The following is a 21,976-nucleotide window of genomic DNA, read 5'->3' as shown; positions in this document are numbered from 1 at the left end:
CATTAAAAATCATTAATAACAAATTTATATATCTTTTTAGGAGTAAAACTTTCGTAAATAATTTTTTTCGTACGTTGCGTCGTCTTTCCAAAAATTTAATTTTTTTATTCTCAATGTTATTTTGCACTATTAAACTTATAAGTATACATCCTATCAGAAGGTTGAGAACAAAAAATTCGTAGCCCTTTTTCATGGAAGATTTTGTCTCTTTATTTTTTCGTAGCCTATTTGGTTTGTCTAAAAATGCAATGTTTTCTTTTTTGTTGATGGTATTATTTTACGAATAAAACAATTACTACGCATTCTATCAAGAAGTAATAAAAATTTTTTAGATATTTTTTGGGTAGGAAAATTTGTCTTGTCTTGCAAAGTTTAACTAAAAAATGGATTTTTTTATTTTTAAATACTTTTTGTGCAATTAAATTGTCAATTTTCAATTTTTTGAGAAAATCCAACAAGCTGTTATGAACAACTTGTAGGGCTCTCCAAAAGCAATTTTTATATTCTCTTAGACTTTTTCATATTCTCTTAGACTTTTTCATATTCTCTTAGACTTTTTCATATCATACGTTGTTTGGCTAAAAATTTTCATTTTAAATTGATTTTTTAAATCTTATAAATGCTGTGACTCTGAGAATTTTCTCTTTATTAAAAGAAATAATTAGGGTAATTTTGTTGGATTTCTGAGTACTATGACTAGAAGTATATGAAATTTTTGTAATGTCAACTTTCTGACAATTATAATAGTTTCTCTATCATAAATGATATTTGTTATTATTCATACTAAAAATACGCAACACTAAGTGAGGTGGTTCAAAGCAAATTTTTAGATATAATGTAGGCGAAAAATTTTGTTAAAAGAAATGTTATTGCAGCTTATATTATTTTTCCCAGACGTCAATTTTTTATTATTAACATATTTTTATAAACAGATTTTATAACAAATTTGTAGATATTTTTTTAGTGAATAACTTTTCCCTTTCAATTTCTGTCGTCTCTAGTGTCGTTTTTTTCAGTTTAATTTTTTCATTCCTAATTTTATTTTTTATAGTGAAAAGAAAATCTATTCGTCCTGTTTCAAAATTATTAATATTAACATTCTTAGGGTCATTTTGGCTAATAAACGTTCACCAGATTTTTAAATAGTGAAAAAGTCGTAAATATTTTAAATTCTCTAACTTTTTAAATTATTATCCCAAATGGCCGGCTAACGAACTTGTACTTTAATTTAAGACACTAAAATAGTATGCTAAAGGCCAATTCAATTTTGTAATTTTTTTTAATGTTATGGTGTTAACAAACTAAAAATTTACAGGGTGATTCAGGGGGTCTCAAAACCTGGACATTTGACAAAAACGGGGGAGGGGTCAGATTTAAAACATATATATTCTCTGCTGAGAATGTAAAAATAAAAATTTTTGGTAATTGGTGAAATACGTGTCCCTTCATTTTCATCTCGAATGATAAATCCAAATAAACTAGACTTTTCTTGTTATATTTCGTGATTTTATTGAAAATCGAAATCAAATCTGCATTCTATGAGTCAATTTTATGCACCAAAAACAGAACACAAAAAAACTCAAAAATCAAATTTCCTGCCCATTAAAAACAATCTTACACTAGAATATCTTTTTTTTACAATATTCCAAGAATTTTTATAAAATAATATTTTTTTAGAAATGTATGAATCATGGTTTTGAAATGAAATTGATCAGGTGCTGATTGTCACAATCTTAAACTTTGAACTTGCTATAGTTTTTATTACAACATAACAAAACTTCAAAGTTAAGCGATTACTGATATATTTTATGAATATAATTACATATGGAAATAATGATATATGAATCAGGTTTTTCTTCAACCGGGTTTTCCAACATTTCCGATTTTAGATATCCATCAAAACTATAGTTGCACTGGGTGGAATGCTGACTTCATATGATTCCACGAGGCTCCTACAAAATTAATCAAACTATAAGAAAGACGATTTTTATAGTCATTAACTGATAAATAAACGCTTTAAAACACATAAGGACACAATAGATCCCCGAATTTCTATTATTTATTTTAAGTTTGATAAAAAAGGCTGCAAACAATTAAAAGTTACAATTATCCGACCCTAGATCATTTTCACGAGAAATCTGATAAACATTACTCGACGTGAAATGTTTGTAGTTTTCATTTGTTTGCTGCGTTTTATTCAACTTTAGACAATTAATATCTCGATGATTTCCCGTGGATACATTATTTTTATTATTATTCGACTTCGAACATTTTTTACTAATTGCATTAATTTAAGGTTAACTTTAGAAATTTATTTTGTAATTTACTCACCCAGGCTTCAACAAAATACCAGGAGTTGATCTATAAACCAAAAGTATCGCAGGAGTATTTTTGAATATTCCCAAACTAACAGTTCTGATCTGATCACCAAAGTTGGAAAGAACGTAAACCGATTTCTCCCCCTTTTCCTTCCTACATAAGAAATAGTTTTCAATTAATGAATGATTTTCTGGTTGGTTATTATTTAATGAAAATTTAATTTTTTATATGTACCTTGCAAATGCCAGTATGTCCTTTTTCAATACTTCCAACTGCAAATACTCAGATTGCACAGCTGGAAGTTTTCTCAGGAAAGCCAAAGCCTTGTAATAACTATAATATGATTCGCAATCAGCTTTTTCAGTCAACAAATTGTGAGTTAAGTAGTTCTTGTTTACTGGAAGCCATGTCTTTGGATTGGTTGAAAATCCTGAAATTAATATTTTTCATACATTAGAGTAAAATCAATTTCGACAAAATACAAAAAAAATAATATCACGTCGTTACGTACTTTCATATTGAATCCCCGAGTATCTAGAGAATATTGATTCTCCGCATGTGGGTGCAGAGCCATCCAGGACAGAAAGCGCGTGCTGTTCGATGCTGGTATGCCAGCAGTTCGGAAGTTTGGGTCTAGCTAGTACAATGCATCGTGTCACTCTTCTTCTAAACTGCTGGCATACCAGCATCGACCAGTACGCGCTCTCTGTGTTGCCCTACTCCGCTTCCGTATGCGGCGAATCCATATAAGATATTTTCACTTTAATCAGCAGCTAACTTCACTTCGTTGACTGCTGAGGGGAAAACAAGGAACCAAATGCATGTGATTGAGTTTACTTTTGCCCTATTTTGCTAATATCTTCCTAAAAGCAAATTTTTTCTATATAGTGTATTTGAAAATAGTTTTTATTTTTAATTACTATTAAATGAATTAATAAAATAATAATAATTACTATTAATCACAAAGAAATTACAGAAATAAAGTTTTTTCCGTGCATTTGATCCATTGTTTTCCCTTGATATTTTAAGAAAGTGAAGTTAGCTGATGGTTAAAGTGAAAATAACTAATTCTCTCGATAAATCGCACGCCCCGTGTTCGCTGGCCGAATGACGCGGGACCCTCATGAATTGAACTACTCTAGCTCAACCCTCGAACCGATAGAGGTCCAGCCCACACGCACAACATTGACTCAACAAATTCTATTGTTTCTAATGTAAGGCCTACAAAATAACACAATTTTATTTTCAATATTTTCTAATTAAGAACCTTCCAAATTGTACTCTTTTAGATTAAATTTTTTTAATTAGACAGTTTTATTCGAAAAGATTTAAATTGTATTATTTGAAATTTAAAGCTCACAAAATCAAACAATTGTATTTTAAATATAAAATTGCGAGTTTCAATGATTTAAGATTCTCCTTTTAGTTATAAATTTTATTATTTGGTTAAAAAATGAATAATTTTCTTAAATAGACATCCAATTTTAGTGCAAAGTGTTTACAATTCTTATTTTGGTAGTAAAAAGTAAACTGGGATATTCTTTGGATGAAATTTTAACTATTTTTTAAAGGTTTTTTTTTAATTTCTTCATTGTGTTTTAGTTGATATTTTAGTTTTCTTTAATAAACATGCAACTTTTCTTTTGAAAGTTCAACTGTTTTTTTAAGGTTTGTCTTTATGTTTTAAAATTCACCTGCTTTATCAGAAATTACATCTTCTTTTGATAAAAATGCAACTTTTTAGTCGAAAATTCAACTGTTTAAATATAATATTTCAATGTTAAAAAAAGAACAGCAATCTTTTCTGGATGAAAGTTCCACTTTAAAAAATTGGTAGGGAATTCAACAATTTTGCTAAAAAGTCATCCTTTCTGGTTAAAAACTCATCTTTTTGGATTAAAAATTCGATTTTTGTCGTAGAAAATGATTTCTTCTTAAAAAAATTCATATTTCGATCGTGAAAACTTAACTGAAATATTTTTCAACAGAAAATTCAACTATTTTTTTCTATTTATCTTTTTGATTAAAAAAATTATTTCTTTCAGCAGCAATTTCATTTTTGTTTGAATTAAAATGCCATTTTTTGTTTAAAAATCACTCTTCTTGGATTCATTTTCAACTAATTTGTTTGGAAGACTTAAATGACTTTGTGAAGAAATCAGTTTTTTTCAAAGATTTATATTTTTAGTTAAAAATTCATCTCTTTGGTTGAAAGTTTAATTATTTTGTGGCAAATTAATTTGCTGTAATTAAAAATTGAACAACTTGTGTATGAGTTAAACTATATCGAGAAAAATTTATTTTTTTTTATTGAAGGCTTATGCCTTTGTTTGCAAATTTCACATTTAGCGGAAAATACTATTTTTGTTTGTTTAAAATCTTTTTTTAAAGGAAATGTCCTCTTCCATTTGTTTAAGCTTGGTCCTTTTTAGTTCTAAATTCGCTTTTTTTGGAAAAGAATAACAATATTTTTTTAGTTTGAAAATTCAATTTCTGTTAAGTAAAAATGCATCAGTTTCGTAAAAAATTAATTTTGAACTTAACAGTCACTTTTCTTTATTTGAAAATTATATTTTTGTGCCGAAAATGTGTCTTCTAGCTTGCTGGTTCAATAATTAAGATAAACTTTTATTTATTTTTTGAACGAAAAATCTTTATTTGTTGGAAATTCGTCTTTTGGTTTAAAAAGTATTTTATTGTAGTATAAATTTAATTATTTTTTGATTAAAATATAAACTATGACACTTTATTTTTTGGAATTTGTCGTGTTAGGTTAAAAACTTTACTGTTATATTAAAAATTCAACTATTTTGTTGAAAATTCAAGTTTTTTTTTAAATTCGCCTTTTATAGCAGAAAATACATCTTTTTGTTTATGGACATGTGACGAGTGGCTCACGTGACAATATTCCTACCTTACCGTCACTTTTTTAATTGCCCAACTAAGAAAGGCGAGTCTGGTTCTAAATTTGAATAATTATGAAAAAAGCCAAAAAAATTATTTACAATAAAAAACTTTTCATAATTATTCAAATGTAGGACCAGACACACAATTCTCAGTACTTCTTCTTTAGTGACCTCAATTTTTAACTCGATGTGGCGCTTCGTGTGAATATAAGTTAGGAAATAAAAAAAGTGTCGCTGAGGCAGGAATCTGATCACGTGACCCATTCATCACATGGCCTTAAAATGAATTGATAAACTTGACATTTTTTATTTTGTATCGTGAGTGCTGCTTAAACCGTTTATAAAATATTTTATGTTAAAAGTATCACTAGATTAAATTGCTAGTATTTGAATATTATTAATTTGAAACGAAAAATACGCCAAGGAAAAATCAGGGTATTCCGAATATTTACCGGTTTCGCATTTTTCCACAAGAGGCGCTACGAGCAATGCAAGCTAACTAAATCCGAATGCACGCATCCAAATTTTACGGGAGTGGGGTCTTCTTATTCTAGTTCGTGGATCCAACACCCTTAATAGGAGTACATTCATTACTTTTTTTAAAATTAATGCAGGTACCGTAAAAATTCCAAACAACGTAACTTTTCAGTAACTTCTGCAACGTACATTCCGATTTCTTATCAACAGTAAATCTTTTTTTTTAATTCGGAATTTCATAAAGCTCTTACCAGCTGAAACAGTAAAATCCCATTGAAAAGGAGATCTTGCTGGATCTCTAAATCTCGCTGGATCATCAGAATCAATAGGGGTATCGATCATTCCAATTTCTTCACCATTGTAGGTTACAGCAGCTCCAGGAAGCAGAAGTACCATTGCTGTAATTGCCATCGCTCGATTGACACCAAGTCGAGACACCAATCTGAAGTTGTCATGATTGCCGGCCTATGAGTAGAATATTTTTCACTGAATATAAACTTTTGAAAACAATTATTAAATTAATATTATCATAAAAATGTTATTTGAAAATTATAAAAAAAAAACAATAATCTGTCACCAAAAAAATTAACATTGGTCAATATATATATCAATTTTCAAACAAATAATTGAATATTTAACTAAAAAAGATCACTTTTCAACCAAAAGTCGAATAATGAAATTTACATTTAAAAAATTAGCTTTCAATCAAACGAAGAACAAGTTTTCAACGAAATATTGTTAGCAAGAAGATTAACTTTCTTCATGTGTTTTGCAAAAATTAGTATTTTATGGCAGAAAATTAATGTTATTGGTTACAATATTTTGTTCAAAACTCGTTCTTTGTTTAATTGAAAATTAATTTTTGTAAATGCAAATTTAATTTTTCGACATTCGGTTAAAAAGTGATCTTTTATACTTTAGAATTGAACAATTTGGTTCAAAATTGATGTATTTTCTCCAAAGATATTTTTTTCTGAGGAAAGTTAATGTTTCGTGATTAAAAATTAGTTTTCTGAGGTGAAAGAGTCATTATTTTTGTTAAAAATGTATTTCTTCGGTTTAAAATGAATTTATTTTGATAAAAGTTCGTCTTTTTGTTTGAAAACATTTTTGAAGCTGAATGTTCAACCATTGTAAGTTTGATATAAAATTTAAATTTTTAAATTCAACTATTTAGTTGAAAATGCGTATACATATTTGGATAAAAACGCGTCTTTTTTGGTGAAACATTAGTATTCTTGAATATTCAAATATTTCGTGGGAAACAAATTTTTGAATAAACATTTTTTGTTTGTTTGTTAAAAACTGAACTATTTTGTTGAGAAATTTTTGTCTGTTGGTGGATAATAATTTCCATGACTAAAAATTAAAATGTTCAACATTTAGTTAAAAATTAATCTTTTTATTAGTATAAAATTAAGCTGTTTGGTTAAAAATCCATGTATTTTACAGAAAATTAATGTTCATTGTTACAAAGCCATCTATTTGGTTGAAAAATCGTCTTGTTTTGTAAAAAAATCAATCTTAATTGCTTAAAATTTATATTTTCGGTTAGAAATTCAATATTTTTGTTAAAAATGTATTTCTGTGACTGAAAAATGATTTATTTGTTGAAAATTCGTCTCTTTGGTAGAGAACTAATTTTTTAGATTTGAAATTCATCTTTATGGTTAGAGATTCAATTAATTCTTTAAAAATTCATTTTTGTGGAAAAAATTAATAATTTTAGTTAAAAAATTAATCTTCCTGGTTAAAAATGTATACATTTTGTTGAAGCTTCGAAAATTTTAACTAGAAAATTAATTTTGTAAATAACTAAAGATTCGTTTTTTCGTAAAAAAAATTATCTTTTTCATTTGAAGTTCAACCAATTGGTTAAAAAGTCGTTTTTCTGCAAAAAAAAATTGTTCAAATTTATCTTTTTAGTTGATAAAATCATCTATTAGGTTAAAAATTCACCTTTTTCCTTAAAGATTTATCAGACACTTTTGTTAATTGACATTTTTTAATTTAAAATTGAACTATTTCGTTTAAAATTCGTCATTATCGGCTGTAAATTAATTTTTTTATGAAAAATTTATTATTTTACCTTTAGTTTGAAATAAAAAATGTACCTTATTTTCAGTTGAAAATTCAACTTTCTTGGCAGAAAATGAACCCTTTTGGTTGAAGATTCATAATTTTAGTAAAATAATCATTTTTTCGACGAAAATTAATGTTCTTAACTGAAAATTTAATTTTTCCATTTTTGGTTGAAAATGTTTCTTGTTTCGTTAAAAATTGGTGTATTTTGTTAAAAAAATAGTCTTTTTTGGTGAAAAAATAATTTTCTTGGTTGAAACCTTATCTGTTTGGTTAAAAGTAATTTTTAAAAATTGAAGATTCATCATTTTAATTGAAAGTATCGTTATTATCTTAAAAACTTATCTTGTGTGTTTAAACATTATTTTTCGGTTGCAAATATTAAAACTTTTAACTGGAAATTTTACTATTTGATTTTTTGTTTAAAGTTACCCTTCTCAGTTGAAAATTTAGGTTTTTTTTAATTCGACTTTTTTGGCCAAACAAGTTTTGTTCTGGACATTTCTTTTTTTATTTCTAAAGACCACCGAAAACGATTTATCGGTGTATTGTTATCTTAAACCGAGCTAACTTTCTTATCCCCTATTTTTTGTCGACTGTGTGTCCACTCTGTAAGACTTAAAGGGGAAATTAAAGAGCATGATATTCAGTAAATGCGACTCCAAGGGGGAATAGAATGAACTACATCACGCTGAATAGACCTCTCCCTTTCCCTGACCCCCTAATCATAATTTTCTTTCCTCAATTTAAGCATAATTTTTTTGTGTTTCAAATATAATTTATATTGAAGGCAAATGATTATTCAAATATATTTGCAGCAATTGATTTTGCACTACAATATTATTAGATTAAAATACAAGTTTCATCTTAAGCAACACATTTCGAGGTTAGAAATGACGCTCGAACCACTTAACATTTGTTCCGCGAAACTTGTATCACGAAAAAAGAGTTAAAATTACAATTAACATCATCATGCACAAATTTTGTTATCAATAATCATTCTTCTTCAAGGCCATGCGATGAGTGGGTCACGTGACCAGATTCCTACCTTACCGTCCCTTTTTTTATTTTCTAACTTATTTTCATACGAAGTGCCACATTGAGTTGAAAATTTGGCATACTAAATAGGTGGCATTAAGAAAGGTGGGTCTGGTCCTACATTTTTATAATTATGAAAAAAATTTTTTCTGTAAATATTTTTTTTCCTTCTTTCATCATTATTAAAATAAAGGACGAGAACCAACTTTCTTAGTGCTTCCTATTTATTATCCCCAATTTTCAGCTCGATGTGGCGCTTTGTGTGAAAATAAGTTGGCAAATAAAAAAAGTGCCACCAATCGGGAATAGAAATAATTATAATCGGTCTTATTTTTTCCCATTAGAGTGAACGCACTGTGTTTCTGTCGCACTAATTGGCGGACGCGTGGGGGAGGGGGTCAGTTAGCTTTCCCGGGATTCCACGAGAAGTGCGGCAATAAAAAGCATTTACTGCTCATGTTTTAAACCGATATAAAGAATTCTCAGTTGTGACATAACACGCTCCAAACGGCCCTCGAAAAATAACGACCTCCTAATGCCTCTATGGTTTGCATGTATTGCCTCAGTACTAAATTTTTTTTTTTTTTTTTCGAAATGCAGAGTGAATACTAGGGAAAACTGTTGGGAAATATCAAGATCTGACATATCCTAAAATTGGAAAAGATCGAAACTTTGATCCATATGCTCTTAGAGATGTATATTTTAGTACAAATTTAATCTCAATGCTCTAGATCACAATAGTGGATATAGTGTCTTATTTTATTTAATCTGACAGTTTTTGCACTCCAAACTAAGTGAAAGCATTTACAATTTTGGAAGCCTAGAAGTTTTATAAAGCTGGTTTTGTGGTGAAAGTGAAGTGCAAGCAGTTAAATGATACTTTTCTGAGTGAGACTAGTGTAACAATATAGTATTTTTAGTTTTAAGTTTATATTTTTAGTTATAACTTATTATTCTCATGAGTATGGACATTAAAATTAAGGACTATTCGTGTGAACTTTTGTATTCATTTCAATTTAAGTTATTAAATTCCAATACTGACGTAAAATGCGATAATAGTTTATTGAGATTTTGATGTTAGGAGCAGCCTATTGCAGGAGCGATCTGCTCGCGGGAATAAAAACTCCAGTCATATTAATAAAAAGTTTTAACATTGTATTATTTCTTAGTTTAATGTAACTAAGTGGGATTTTGACAATAATCTATAAAAAAATATTTTTTCCTTGCGAAATACCGAAAATGTACGTCTGAAAAAACTGTACGAAAAATCAAGATTTTTCTTGATAAAAAAAAAAACAGAAAAAATATCAATTTAAAATTCTCTGCCCTATGCTAAGAAATTTTTCATTTTCCCTGGCCAGGAGAATAAATTTTATAGTAAAAAAGACTAATTTTTTAACAAAATACATGCATTTTTAACCAGAAAGGGATTCACTTTGAACTCAAAGTGAAGAAGTTATGTGCACAGTTAGTTAATAAATTTTCACAAGAAAATAGAATTTTCAAATGAAAGAACTGTATTTTTTACCAAGGAAATGAATTTTGAAATACAATTATAAATCTTAAATTAATTTAAATGATTTTTAAGCTGAGGTCTTTTTTAATTGACTTGTACTTAAAGGCCCATAACGTAAAACAATACGAGGGTATGGTGAAAAGTTTCCAGCCTGACATAGAGATGGCGCCAGTACGTCTGACTTTTAGCTTGTATTATATAGTACTATATCTGACTAGCTTGTATTTCAATATTCAAGTCGATTGCTCTATTAGTATATACTTGAGAGCCAACTAAACAATAAAACTCGATTGTTTTTTGCAAAAATGGAAATATCAGGGTAGCATACGGTCATAAAATATTTTTATTCAAGAGGCCTAACACCACTTTACATTAAAGAAGAAATGTATTTCAAACTGAAAGACTCTTCTCCACCATATACGACGGTTAAGCAGTGGGTTTCTGAATTTAAGAAAGGTCGCACGAGCACTTCTGACGAACCACGTTCAGGATGCCCCGTTGAAGTCGCAACTCCCGAAATGATAAAAACATTCATAAAATGGTGACAGAGGACCGCAGATTAAAGTTAAATGAGATCGATGAGGCTACTAGGTTGTCAACTGAGCTTGTACGCAATATTTTATATGAACATTTGGGCATGGAGAAGCACCGTCGTAGATGGGTGCCGCGTTTGCTAACAGTCGATCAAAAATTGACCCGGAAAACAATTTCGTTGCGATGGCTAAAATTAACGAATTGAAGTTGAAATTTTTCCACCATATTCTCCAGATTTGGCCCCCAGCGACTACAATCTGTTTCCTAACCTTAAAAAACTGTTCGGCAGTTTCAATTTGTATGGCTTAATGAGAATGCTCTATCACTGCTTCTAATTCCGGACTAATCGCGATGCGCAGTAAAAAGTCTGTGTGTGCCTCGTAAGTTTGTGTCTGAATTCTACCCAGAGGATCTCTAGTACTTACCACCCAATTAGGAGTTGAGCCAGAAGGCAAATTCGTCATCCAGCGTTCTATATTGTTCTTCACGTCGATTGCTTCAGAAGAATTTACAATGTCCATGAGTCCAAAATTGAAGGGAAAGTCAGCGCCATATTTATAATATTTCATAGTGCTCGAAATGTTGGCGTAGGCTTCAACGATCATAACTCGGGGAACCTGATCAACTTTTGCGGAGTATTCATCTATAAAATCACGCCACTGCTGGATCATTTCATAATTTTCATGCTGGTGCTTTGTATAAATATGTATCGTGTAGTCTTTGGAGTTAGGATCCGTCGTCTTTCCGGATAATGGTTCATCTAAAAATCTTGGATCTTCGAAAAGATATGGACAAGCGTCTATTCGGATACCATCAACTCCTTTCTCCATCCAAAACCGTAAAACGTTCTGAACGTATAAAAAATTACAACAAAATTTAGAACATAAAATGGAACTGGTATAGGTATTTTTTTATATATCCTTAAAGTTACTGTTGGGGATGTGTAGAAAATTAGAAATTTGCACCTATTGCATATTCGGAATTCTAATTCTAAGACAAAAAATGTATATACTGCAACTCCAAAGATGCAAGAAGCTCGGGAATCGGAAACTCTAAAGATACGAAAAGTACCAGAACTTTATGCACGGAAGTAGTTAAACAAAATTATGAAATTGTTGATTATTATAAACGAATTAACTTAAAAAATAGACTACGATATGGATTCTTCGTTTGCAAAGTAAATTTTCGCGATCAAATGACTTGCTTTTATCGAAAAAATAATGCTCGAGCAAAAAAATATGTCATATGAGATTTTTGATTAATTTTATGAACAAATGCCCAGTTTGAAAATTTAAAGACGGAAAAGGGAATGTTTTCTGCCCTTAAACATCCACACTAGGTATTTTTTTATATAATTTGTTCGCAAAATTAGTAAAAAATATTAAATGATATTTTTCCATCATTAAACTTCATTGGAGACATTATTTGAGGCAATTAAGGGTGAAAACAAAACTTTTTTTATCACTAAATCACCGAGTTATAAATCTGGTTCTCTAATTTGTTTATAAGATTAATAAAAAATATAAGATGGTAATTTCCTATCATTAAACACCACTAGAGACATCATTTAATGAAAATTAGGAAAAAAAATTAAGAGAAACAACACGGGCGATATCATTTTAAGAAAATTCAGAGAAAAACGATTTCTTGCTGCCTTTAAATGCCAACACTAGGGATTTGTTTATTTATATTTATTAATAAATTTTGAAAAAAGGACAATATTCTAATTCAAATCGTTCAAACATTAACAATTTTATTCAGAATTCATGAATCTGAAAATCAATATTTTCAGATTAAAATTTAAAAAACACAATTTAAAAATGTTACAAATATAATAAATTTTCAATAGAATTTCTAAAAATAGATCACTTAAAAGTCAGAGGAACGAAACTCCTGTTATTTCTAATTAAAAGCATTCAAAATATATCAATTGAAAAGTAAAAACTTCCAAATATAAATAAATTCAAATTCGAAAAGACTTAAATTTGGCAATTTAAAACTAAAAACTAAATTGAATATTTTAAAGAAAAAGCTTCTAAAATTTTAGAAATCTTAATTTTTGAAACATTGAGAAAACTTTTATTCAACATAAAAATTAATTCGACAAATTTTTCTAAAATTAAAAAATAGTTTCACCTTTATTTTAAACGTTCTAAAAGGAATAATTTACACTCGTAAACCTTCAGATTTTAATACTTCTGAAAAGAACAACGTTTATAATAGAAAAAATTTTTAATGAAAAATATTAAGAAATGTATACTCCAGAAAATTTAAACTCAAAGAAATCTGAACTTGATGTAAAACTAAAAAAAAATTAGTCAAATTAACCATTTTCAAATAGTTAATTATACTTACTGAAATTAAAACATTTCCATTTCAATCGTAAAATTGTAATTAATTTATATAAATTGAAATCATTAAGAAATTAATCATTTTAAAATTTTCGATTAAACTTTTCGAAATTCAACCATTTCAGTTTTAAATGCTAAATTTAAACTTATGATAGGCGAAAATTGAAAATGGAATATTTATTATGAGAAATTAGAACCATTAGAAATTAAATAAATTATTTAATTGCTCACTACAGAAATTTTTATTCATAGTTTGAAATGTCGAACTTTTTAAAACATTTTTCGAATAAAAAACTAATATTCCATTTATAGTTCTAAAATCTGTTAATTTTAAAGTTTTACATTTCAGAAATTATTATCTTAATTTTTCACTGTTTTGAATTTATTATGGAATTCGAAGAATTTAAGAAACCAGGAAAATTTTTATAATTTAAACCAAACAATTTAGAATATTTAAATCTAAAATTATTAAATTCGAATCTAGCTAAAACTGATTTAGTTGAATTTCGTTTAATACAATTCTTCGCGACTTTTTCTGAAGTATTCGTTTTATTTTTATATATTTCCCACTTAAAATTACTGTACATTTTAAACATTTTTGTTTAGAGTAATTTAATTTTAAGGATTTAGAATTGAAAATTTTTTTATTTCGAACTTTTCTGATACAATAAAATTTTTTAGCTCTATAATTTTAGAATATTTTACTTTGAAATATTCAATTTAATTTTCAATTTCAGCTACTTCTTAAAGTAATTGTCCAAATTTAAAAAATTCTAGTTTAAGGATTTTGAATTCTAACAGCTGCTGTTTTAAAGTTTTTAAATTTTAAATCATTCAAGCTTAAAGCTTTTCTTCAGAAATTATACAAGTTCAATTCCTTTACATTGCATTCCAAATATTGTGCTACGTGCTTGAAAAATGTGTATTCCGCTAATTTTAAATCCCACCGACATTTTGTTTGTACTGTTCGCCTATTTTTATTAAATCTTAATAAGTCTCCACTTTTATTTAATTCATTCGTTAACAATAAAATAAAATTTACATGACTTTTATGAATATTTTTAAGTTCTGTTCCATTCAACATTTGAATCTCCCGCATATCCCGAACTGTACCGAATTTTCCCGAACCAAAGCACCCATAAAAATGGCGGCTCCACCGTAGTTTTCTTAAGTGTTTAAGTGCTTGAAAAAATTCTCAAGAGGATTTATAATCATTTTAAATTAGGATTAAAAAAATATTATTTTCTATCTTGAATCATAATAATCACATTATTTGAATTTCACGGGAAAATGTATTGTTTATATTAAAAAGGGCGCTTAATTTGAATGGTAAAAGAAGTCAAAGTAACAGAATACCTTATTCAAGGTCTCTACAGTATGCCTACTACAAATATGAATCTTTAAACAAATTGTTAGTGAAATTTTCAACCCAAAAGTTTAAATTTCTACCAAAAAAGTCTCATTTGCAAAAAATACATTAATTCAATTCTAAAAAACATCAATTTTCAAGCCAAAAATAGAATATTTAAAATGTTAGGAAAATGAATGTTCAACAAAACAAAAACTGAATTTTTAAACAAATACTTCCTTTTTATCGAAAAAAATTATTATTAACCAAAAATAAAACAATTTAAGTTTTAGTTAAAATAATCAATTTTCAAACAAAAAAATTAATTTTAGAACAAAATAATTTGATTTTAAAACCAAAGATGAATTTTCTACCAAAAAAGATACAGTTTCAATAACATGCAAAAAATCTTAACTGAAAAAGATAAATTTAAAAACCAAGTATAGAATTACAGTTATACCTATTATTATAGTTCACGTTGCAGTTAAAAAAGTAAATCCTAAACAAACAAAAAAAGGAATTTTCAAACAAATGAATAAATTTTTAACGAAATTGATGAATTTTTCATAACAGAATATGAATTTTCAACTAAAATATTGAATTTTAAATACAAATGTTAAATTTCTAACCAAAAAGATGAATTTTAAACCATAAGCACTAATTTTCTACAAAATACATGAAGTGTAAACGAAGTAGTTGAATTTTCTACTGAAAAATGATTATTTTTTGACCAAAAATGTTGCTGATCATGTCAACAGAAATCTTTTTTGGATGAGGGTGTTTTTTTGTTAATAATTGATATTTTTGATTTAAAAGTTCATCTTTTCCAGCGGAAATATCGAATCTTTCTTGGATAAAAATGCAACTGTTTTGTTGAAAAATCAACTATCCTCTAGAGAAATTAGTTTTTGTTTACAATTCGTATTTTTAGGTTTAAAAGTTGATTGAAATGTTCTTTCAATACAAATTTAACGCTTTTTTTTTTGAAAATTTTGTGTTTTTTATTAAAATATGAACCCGTTTTAGTAGAAATTACATCTTTCTTGGATAAAAATTTAACTTTTATGCGAAATTAAATTATTATGTTAAAAACTCATACTTTTTGGTTGAAAATTATACTGTTGTTGAAAATTTAACTATGAATAAAAGTGCAACTATTCGGTAGAGAATTAAAATATTTTGTTAAAAGTTCACTCTTTTTAATTCAAAAAATTCATCATTTGGATTGAAATTCAATTTTTTCCTGAAAATGTATTTCTTGCTTGAAAATTCCTAATTTAATCATGAAAAGTCAACTAAACTCTTTTTTAACAGAAAATTCATTTTTTTCTGAAAATTTATCTGTTTGATTTTAAAATTTGTCTGTTTTAGTACAAATTCTATTGTTTTAATGAAAATGCAGTTTTTTGTTCAAAAATTATTATTCTTCGCTTGAGTATTCACTTTTTTTTTTAAACTTGGATAAATCAGTTTCTTAAGAACTCAGTTTATTTAGGATTGATATTTTTAGTCGAAAATGTATCTCTTGAGATTCAAGTCTAGCTATTTTGTTGAAAATTAATCTATAGTGACTAAATTTGGGTAAAAGTTTAATCGTAGCCAATCAAAAAAGTGTGAGGTTATGAAAGAGCTGTACGAGATTTTTGATTTTCCACAAATATTTTGCTAGATGTTGCTATTAGAATTAGGCAAGGTGACCGAGAACTTCATTTTGAAAACTTATTGAATTTTCATTGACTAATTTTTCATTTTCCCTGAACATTATTATTCAAATAGCAACATCTTGAAATATTTTTAGCATAAAATATTTTATCACCGGAATGAAACAAAATATATATTATTTCAGACTAAAAGCTTTTTAGCCAAAAAATAATTGTCCACTAAACTGATTATTTAAAAAAAAAATTATTATTTCAGATTGAACCAACTCTTTCAAACGAAATGATTGAATACTCAAGCAATACAGAATAATTTTAAAATGAAAAGTTCTCGTCTCATAAAAATATTGAATTTTTACTAAATTAGATGAATTTTTTAATCAAAAAGAGAAATTTTCAACAAAGAAATTTTGTGTTAAAAAAGATTTCGATTGAATTTTGAATCCAAAAAGAGAAATTTTTTTCCAACAAAAAGGATCAATTCTTATCAAAATAGTTCAATTCTTTACCAAATTAGGTACATTTTTATCCAAAAAAGTTGAAATTTGTACTAAAACAGTTGAATTTTTTATAATAAAGGACAAATTTTTTCAAGTGGAACTTTCATTCAGAAAAGATTTCAATTCATTATTCCACGCGAAAGTATAAATTTTAAACAAAAAGTAAGTTTTCTACGAAATAGTAAAATTTTCAACAAAACAGTAAAATTTTTAATAAGAAAGTATGATTTTTTAACAAAAAAGTTTAGTTAATTTCTGATCAAGCAGGTGAATTAAAAAAAATAATTAAATTTTTATCCAAAGAAGATTCCATTTCACTTTCTGACACCAAAAATTTTAAATCACAAACAATTTTTTTAAAACTGTTCTTATCTAAAAAAGATTTCAGTTGACTTATAAGCAAAAAAATGTGAATTTTAAACGAAAGGTCAATGTTTAACGAAAAGAGCTGAATTTGTAACCCAAAAAACAAATTTTCTTTTGCGCATCAAAAAGTAAAAATATTTGAGTACAGTGTCATCAGTGACGCGCACAGGCCTACTAAGCGCATGCGCACGTCGAATTCAAGGCAGCACGAATGCGCGCACGCCTGCCTCTCAAATTAGGTGGGTGTAAAGGGGAAATATTCCTCTAGCTACTCTGGAGTTGGGACGCTCGTATCTGTGGAGGGCCCGTGTGTTTGGAGTTCGTATCTTTGGAGTTTAAGGGAATTAATAACTTTTTAATCAAATCCATTAATAAGGATTTCTTCACATTCTAATCACAAACCTGAGGACATATTTCAAAATTTGAAGTTTATATTGACCTTCATCTCCTCCACAAGTCCCTGATTTCTGTAATTCAAGTCAGGCTGTTCCTTGGTGAACTGGTGTAAGTAGAAAGCTCCTCTTTTTTCATTCCAAGTCCATGCTGAGCCATTGAACTCACTCCTCTAAATTGAACAGAAAAATGGTGTACAAAAAAAATTATATAAGCAAAAAATTATTTATAAGCCCGATTTTCTTTTTTTTTAGATCACGTAAAATTGTTAAAGAGGATAATATTTTGAAGGGACTGAAATTGAGCTTGTATCATTTCCAAATAAAACCACTTCAAACAGAATAATTGAAAATTAAAAGTGTCTTTTTGGATAAAAATTAAATTTATTTTGTAGAAACTTATTTTTTGCTAAAAAAAATTAATATTTTGATCTTAAAAGGTCAAGTGAAATCTTTTTTGGATAATATTCAAATATTTGTTAAAATAAGGCTAGTTGGTGGAGAATTAAAAAGTTTTGCTGAAAATCCATCCATTTCAGTTAGAAATTTATCCTTTTCAAAAAAATTATACTTTTTTTGTGAAAATATTAATCCTTTTCGGTTGAAAAAATTATTTTGTTTGAATCAAAATTACATTTTTTTATAGAAACTAATTTTTTTATTCATATTTTGATCTTGAAAAGTTAAATTTTTTTTCATCGTAACCTTTTTTTTCATAATTCATATTTTGATCGTAAAAAGTCAACAAATCTTTTCAAACAGAAGATCGCATTATTGTTTCGAAAATGCATCCCTTTTATTAAAAAGATTTATGTGTTTCAGCAGAAATTTGATTTCTTTAAAAAGAAAATGCAACTTTTTGGTTTAAAGTTATTTTTCTTTGCTTAAGTATTTAACTATTTTCTATGAAAGATTTGGTTAAATCACTTTATTTTAAAAAAGAACACACACATTTTTTTTTGAAGATTTATATTTTTAGTTGAAAATTCATCTCTATGGTTGACATTTGAACTATTTTCTTGAAAATTAATCTTTTCAATTGAAAATTCAGCTACTTTGGTAAAGTTAAAGTACATTATTAAAAATGTATTTCTTTTGATTTAGTGCTTATTTCTATGGTGGAGAATTTAACTTCTTACTGGAAAATAATTTTTCAGTTTTAAAATTAATTTTTTAACTGTAAATGTAACATTTTCATTCACTAAGATTAATCTTCTTTAGTTAAAAATTATATTTTTTAGGAAAAAAAATCCTTTTCTTGGTTTGAAATTCCATTTTTGTTGGGCAAAAATACATCAATTTATGAAAAACTAATTTTTGGCTGAAAAGTCATATATATATTTTTTAAATTCTACTTTTGTAGAGAAAATTCGTCTTTTGAATTAAAGATTTAAAAATTTAGATAAAATTTTATTAGTTTCCAATAAAAAAGTTTTTTTGGTTTTAAAATTCTTGCTTAATGTTATAAATTTCATCTTTTTTTTAGAAAAATATGAACTTTGTCACTTGGGGGGGGGGGGTGGCTAATTTCGGGACGACGAGACACTTCGTTTTTATATACCATATATTTTTTTCAAAAAGATTATAGAAGATCATCCCTCTTTGCTTAAATTAAAATTAAAATTTTTCAATAAGAATAATAAGAAATACAAATCCTCACCCAATTATTAGGTGGCTCCAAAGTTCCATTGACATTGCGCCCCTCATGCCAAACATAATAATCCGTGTAAGGTTCAATTTCCTCAACACTTTTTTTAAACCATTCGTGCTGATCAGAGCTGTGATTAGGTACAAAATCCAGAACCACTTTGAGTTTTAATTCGTGGGCTTTTTTAACGAGACTTTCGAAATCTTCCATTGTTCCAAAACTGGGATCGATTCCAACGAAATCAGATATGTCATACCCATTGTCCACCATCGGGCTTGTGGTTACAGGGGATAACCAAAAAGCATTGACGTGTGAGTCAACCAAATGATCCAATTTACTCTCGATGCCTAAAAAGTTAAAAGGAAATTGACTCTTTCAAGAAATAAAGGCTCAGAAAGCAGAACCGAATGAGCGCTCGAGCTGTGGGCAGGAGTGGGAATGACGCGCAGGAAATGCGAAGAAAGAGAGATCGGTCTTTCCTTGCGTTTTCTGCGCGCCATCCCCACTCCTGCCTACTGCTCGAGCGCTGATTCGGTTCTGCTTTCCGAGCCTTTATAAATTATTGCAGGTATTTATGTGTATCAAAATATTAGGTTTACCTTTAAGGTCACCAATTCCATCACCATCACTGTCTTTGAAGCTTTTAGGGTAAATTTGATATATTGACATAGTCTTCCACCAACTCCGTTCGCTTTTTACGGCACATGAAAATAGCATTGTAACCCATAGTGCCAGACATATTTTCATTTTTCTAAATTAAAAAAATGTAAATGTTAAAGAGGATTCATGAGGAACATCCTGACAAATATCTACAATTTTATTTCTTTTGAAAATTAATCATTTTGGATAGTATAATATGTTTACTGAGGTTGGTCTCGACCTATAAAATAAAATCATCAAAATCCCGATTTTTATATTTTACATAAGGGAACATACTTTAATTACGTAACAACTCAAGGCGAGGAAAGGGGACCTTGAATAAAAATGTGAATATTTTTTTGAAAGTTCAACTATTCACTATAAAATTTACTTTTTGTTTGCAATTCGTATTTTTGTGTTAAAAAGTCAAGTCAAATCTTTTTGGATAAAAATTCAAATCATTTTTGAAAATTTTTCTTTTTGATTTAATAGTTCACCTATTTTAGTAGAATTTCCACTTTTATTGAACAAAAATGCAACTGTTTGATTGAAAATTAAACAATTTAATAGAAAATTAACTTATTGTTCATAATTCTTCTTTTGGTGTTCGAAGATGAACTGGAATCTTCTTTGGATGAAAATTTAACTATTAAAACAAAAACTTACTGTCAAAAATTCATTTGTTTTGGTAGAAATTTCATCTTTCTTGAATAAAATGCAACTATTGGTTCGAAAATTCAACTCTGTTTTGAAAGTTTATCTCTTTGGCTTTAAAATTCACCTTCTTTAGCAGAAATTACATCTCTCTTTAAAAAAATGCAAATGTTCGGTTAAGTGTTTAACAATTTTGTTGAAAAGCTATACTTTTCGTTGAAAATTCTGCTGCTTTCTTAAAAATTAAACTATTTTGTAGAGAATTTATTTTTTGTTTAAATTTAATATTTTGAGCTTAAAAAAACAATTAAAATACATTCTGGATAATAACTCCACTACTTTTTAGAAATTGTTGTGTTTTTCTTTTTAATTAAAAAATCCTCTTTTTTAGTATAAATTTTATCTTTCATGGATAAAAATGTAACTATTTGGTAGGAAATTCAACTATATTGTTAACAATTCTTACCTTATGGTTAAACGAATTATCCTTTTTGTATTAAAAATTAAATTTTTTCTTAGAAACTTTTTTTTTAATTCATATTTTAAGCTTGAAAACTCAACTGAAATGTTTTTTGAATGACAAATCAACTATTACGAAAAAAAATTTTGATAAAAATTTATCAGTTTTCAAAAATATGTTATCTGTTTTGGAACAAAAATTGTTCGGGAGAGAATTTAACAATTTTGTTAAAAAGTCGTCATTTTTGGTTAAAATTCGTCTTTTCGGATTAAAAACTTAATTTATTTCGTAGAAACTTATTTCTGGTTTAAAAACTAATATTTTGATAATAAAACGGCAATTGAAATCTTTTCGAATGAAAACTCAACTAATTTTTTTTTCTTCAAAATTTATGTTTTCGATTTAAAAAATCATCTGTTTGAACATAAATGTCATTTCATTATGAAAATGCCGGTATTTGGTTAAACATAATTAATAAACAAAAAATTTTGTAATGAAAAAAATGTACAAAAGATTTTAAAACCAAATTTTACCATGATATATATTTTTTAGAAGAAAGTTGAGTAATTTTAAAATATACTCAGGAGTTTTGAAAAGATTGAAAAAATAATAAAAACTTTTAAGATATTTGAGGAATTTTGTAAGGTTTTAAGAAAATTAAAAATATTCTTTAGATTCCTAGGAAAAATAAAAACGATGTTTCATTTTGAAGAAATAATTTTAAGAGCATATTTGAATTTGAATATTCTGAAAATTTTAAATGGGTCTTAATAAATTGAAGGGATTTCAAATGACTTGAAATAATTCAGGACATTAAAAAAAATTCTTTAGAATTCGTAATGAATAATAATAATAATAATACATTTAAAGAATTTAAAATGATAGATTTCAATAAAAGCTCTTGAAATTTTCAAAAAATTTCGAAAAATTTTAAATATATTAGGGTTTTTAAAAACATTCTTAGGAATTTTTAATATATTTTAACAAATTGTTACGGTCCCCATAATTGAGAACCACTCTGAACAATTTGTCAGGAATGAATCCCCGTCTGTGTTTACTAAACATAAACCAGGCTGGGAAAACCTTCC

At 27.3% G+C, this 21,976-nt stretch overlaps 1 protein-coding gene across 2 annotated transcripts in view; it reads right to left on the bottom strand.

The window, feature by feature from the left end:
* Positions 1-1,644: 1,644 nt before the first annotated feature.
* Positions 1,645-21,976, bottom strand: part of LOC117181605 (alpha-glucosidase-like) — a 99,408-nt gene continuing 79,076 nt past the window's right edge. For both annotated transcript variants that reach the window (XM_033374467.1, XM_033374466.1), the window contains exons 2-9: positions 19,735-19,886; positions 19,148-19,482; positions 17,535-17,660; positions 11,298-11,720; positions 5,954-6,167; positions 2,554-2,749; positions 2,332-2,472; positions 1,645-1,952 (exon numbers count right to left, since the gene is read on the bottom strand). In XM_033374467.1, the coding sequence (XP_033230358.1) occupies positions 1,886-1,952; positions 2,332-2,472; positions 2,554-2,749; positions 5,954-6,167; positions 11,298-11,720; positions 17,535-17,660; positions 19,148-19,482; positions 19,735-19,882 (1,650 nt within the window). In that variant the 5' untranslated portion in view covers positions 19,883-19,886 and the 3' untranslated portion in view covers positions 1,645-1,885. The remainder of the gene's footprint in view (positions 1,953-2,331; positions 2,473-2,553; positions 2,750-5,953; positions 6,168-11,297; positions 11,721-17,534; positions 17,661-19,147; positions 19,483-19,734; positions 19,887-21,976) is intronic.

The sequence above is a fragment of the Belonocnema kinseyi genome, chromosome 10 (genome assembly GCF_010883055.1).
Source record: "Belonocnema kinseyi isolate 2016_QV_RU_SX_M_011 chromosome 10, B_treatae_v1, whole genome shotgun sequence".
Lineage (NCBI taxonomy): Eukaryota > Metazoa > Arthropoda > Insecta > Hymenoptera > Cynipidae > Belonocnema > Belonocnema kinseyi.
The sequence above is the reverse complement of the archived record's forward strand: the minus strand, read 5'-3'. Positions and strand labels throughout refer to the sequence as shown.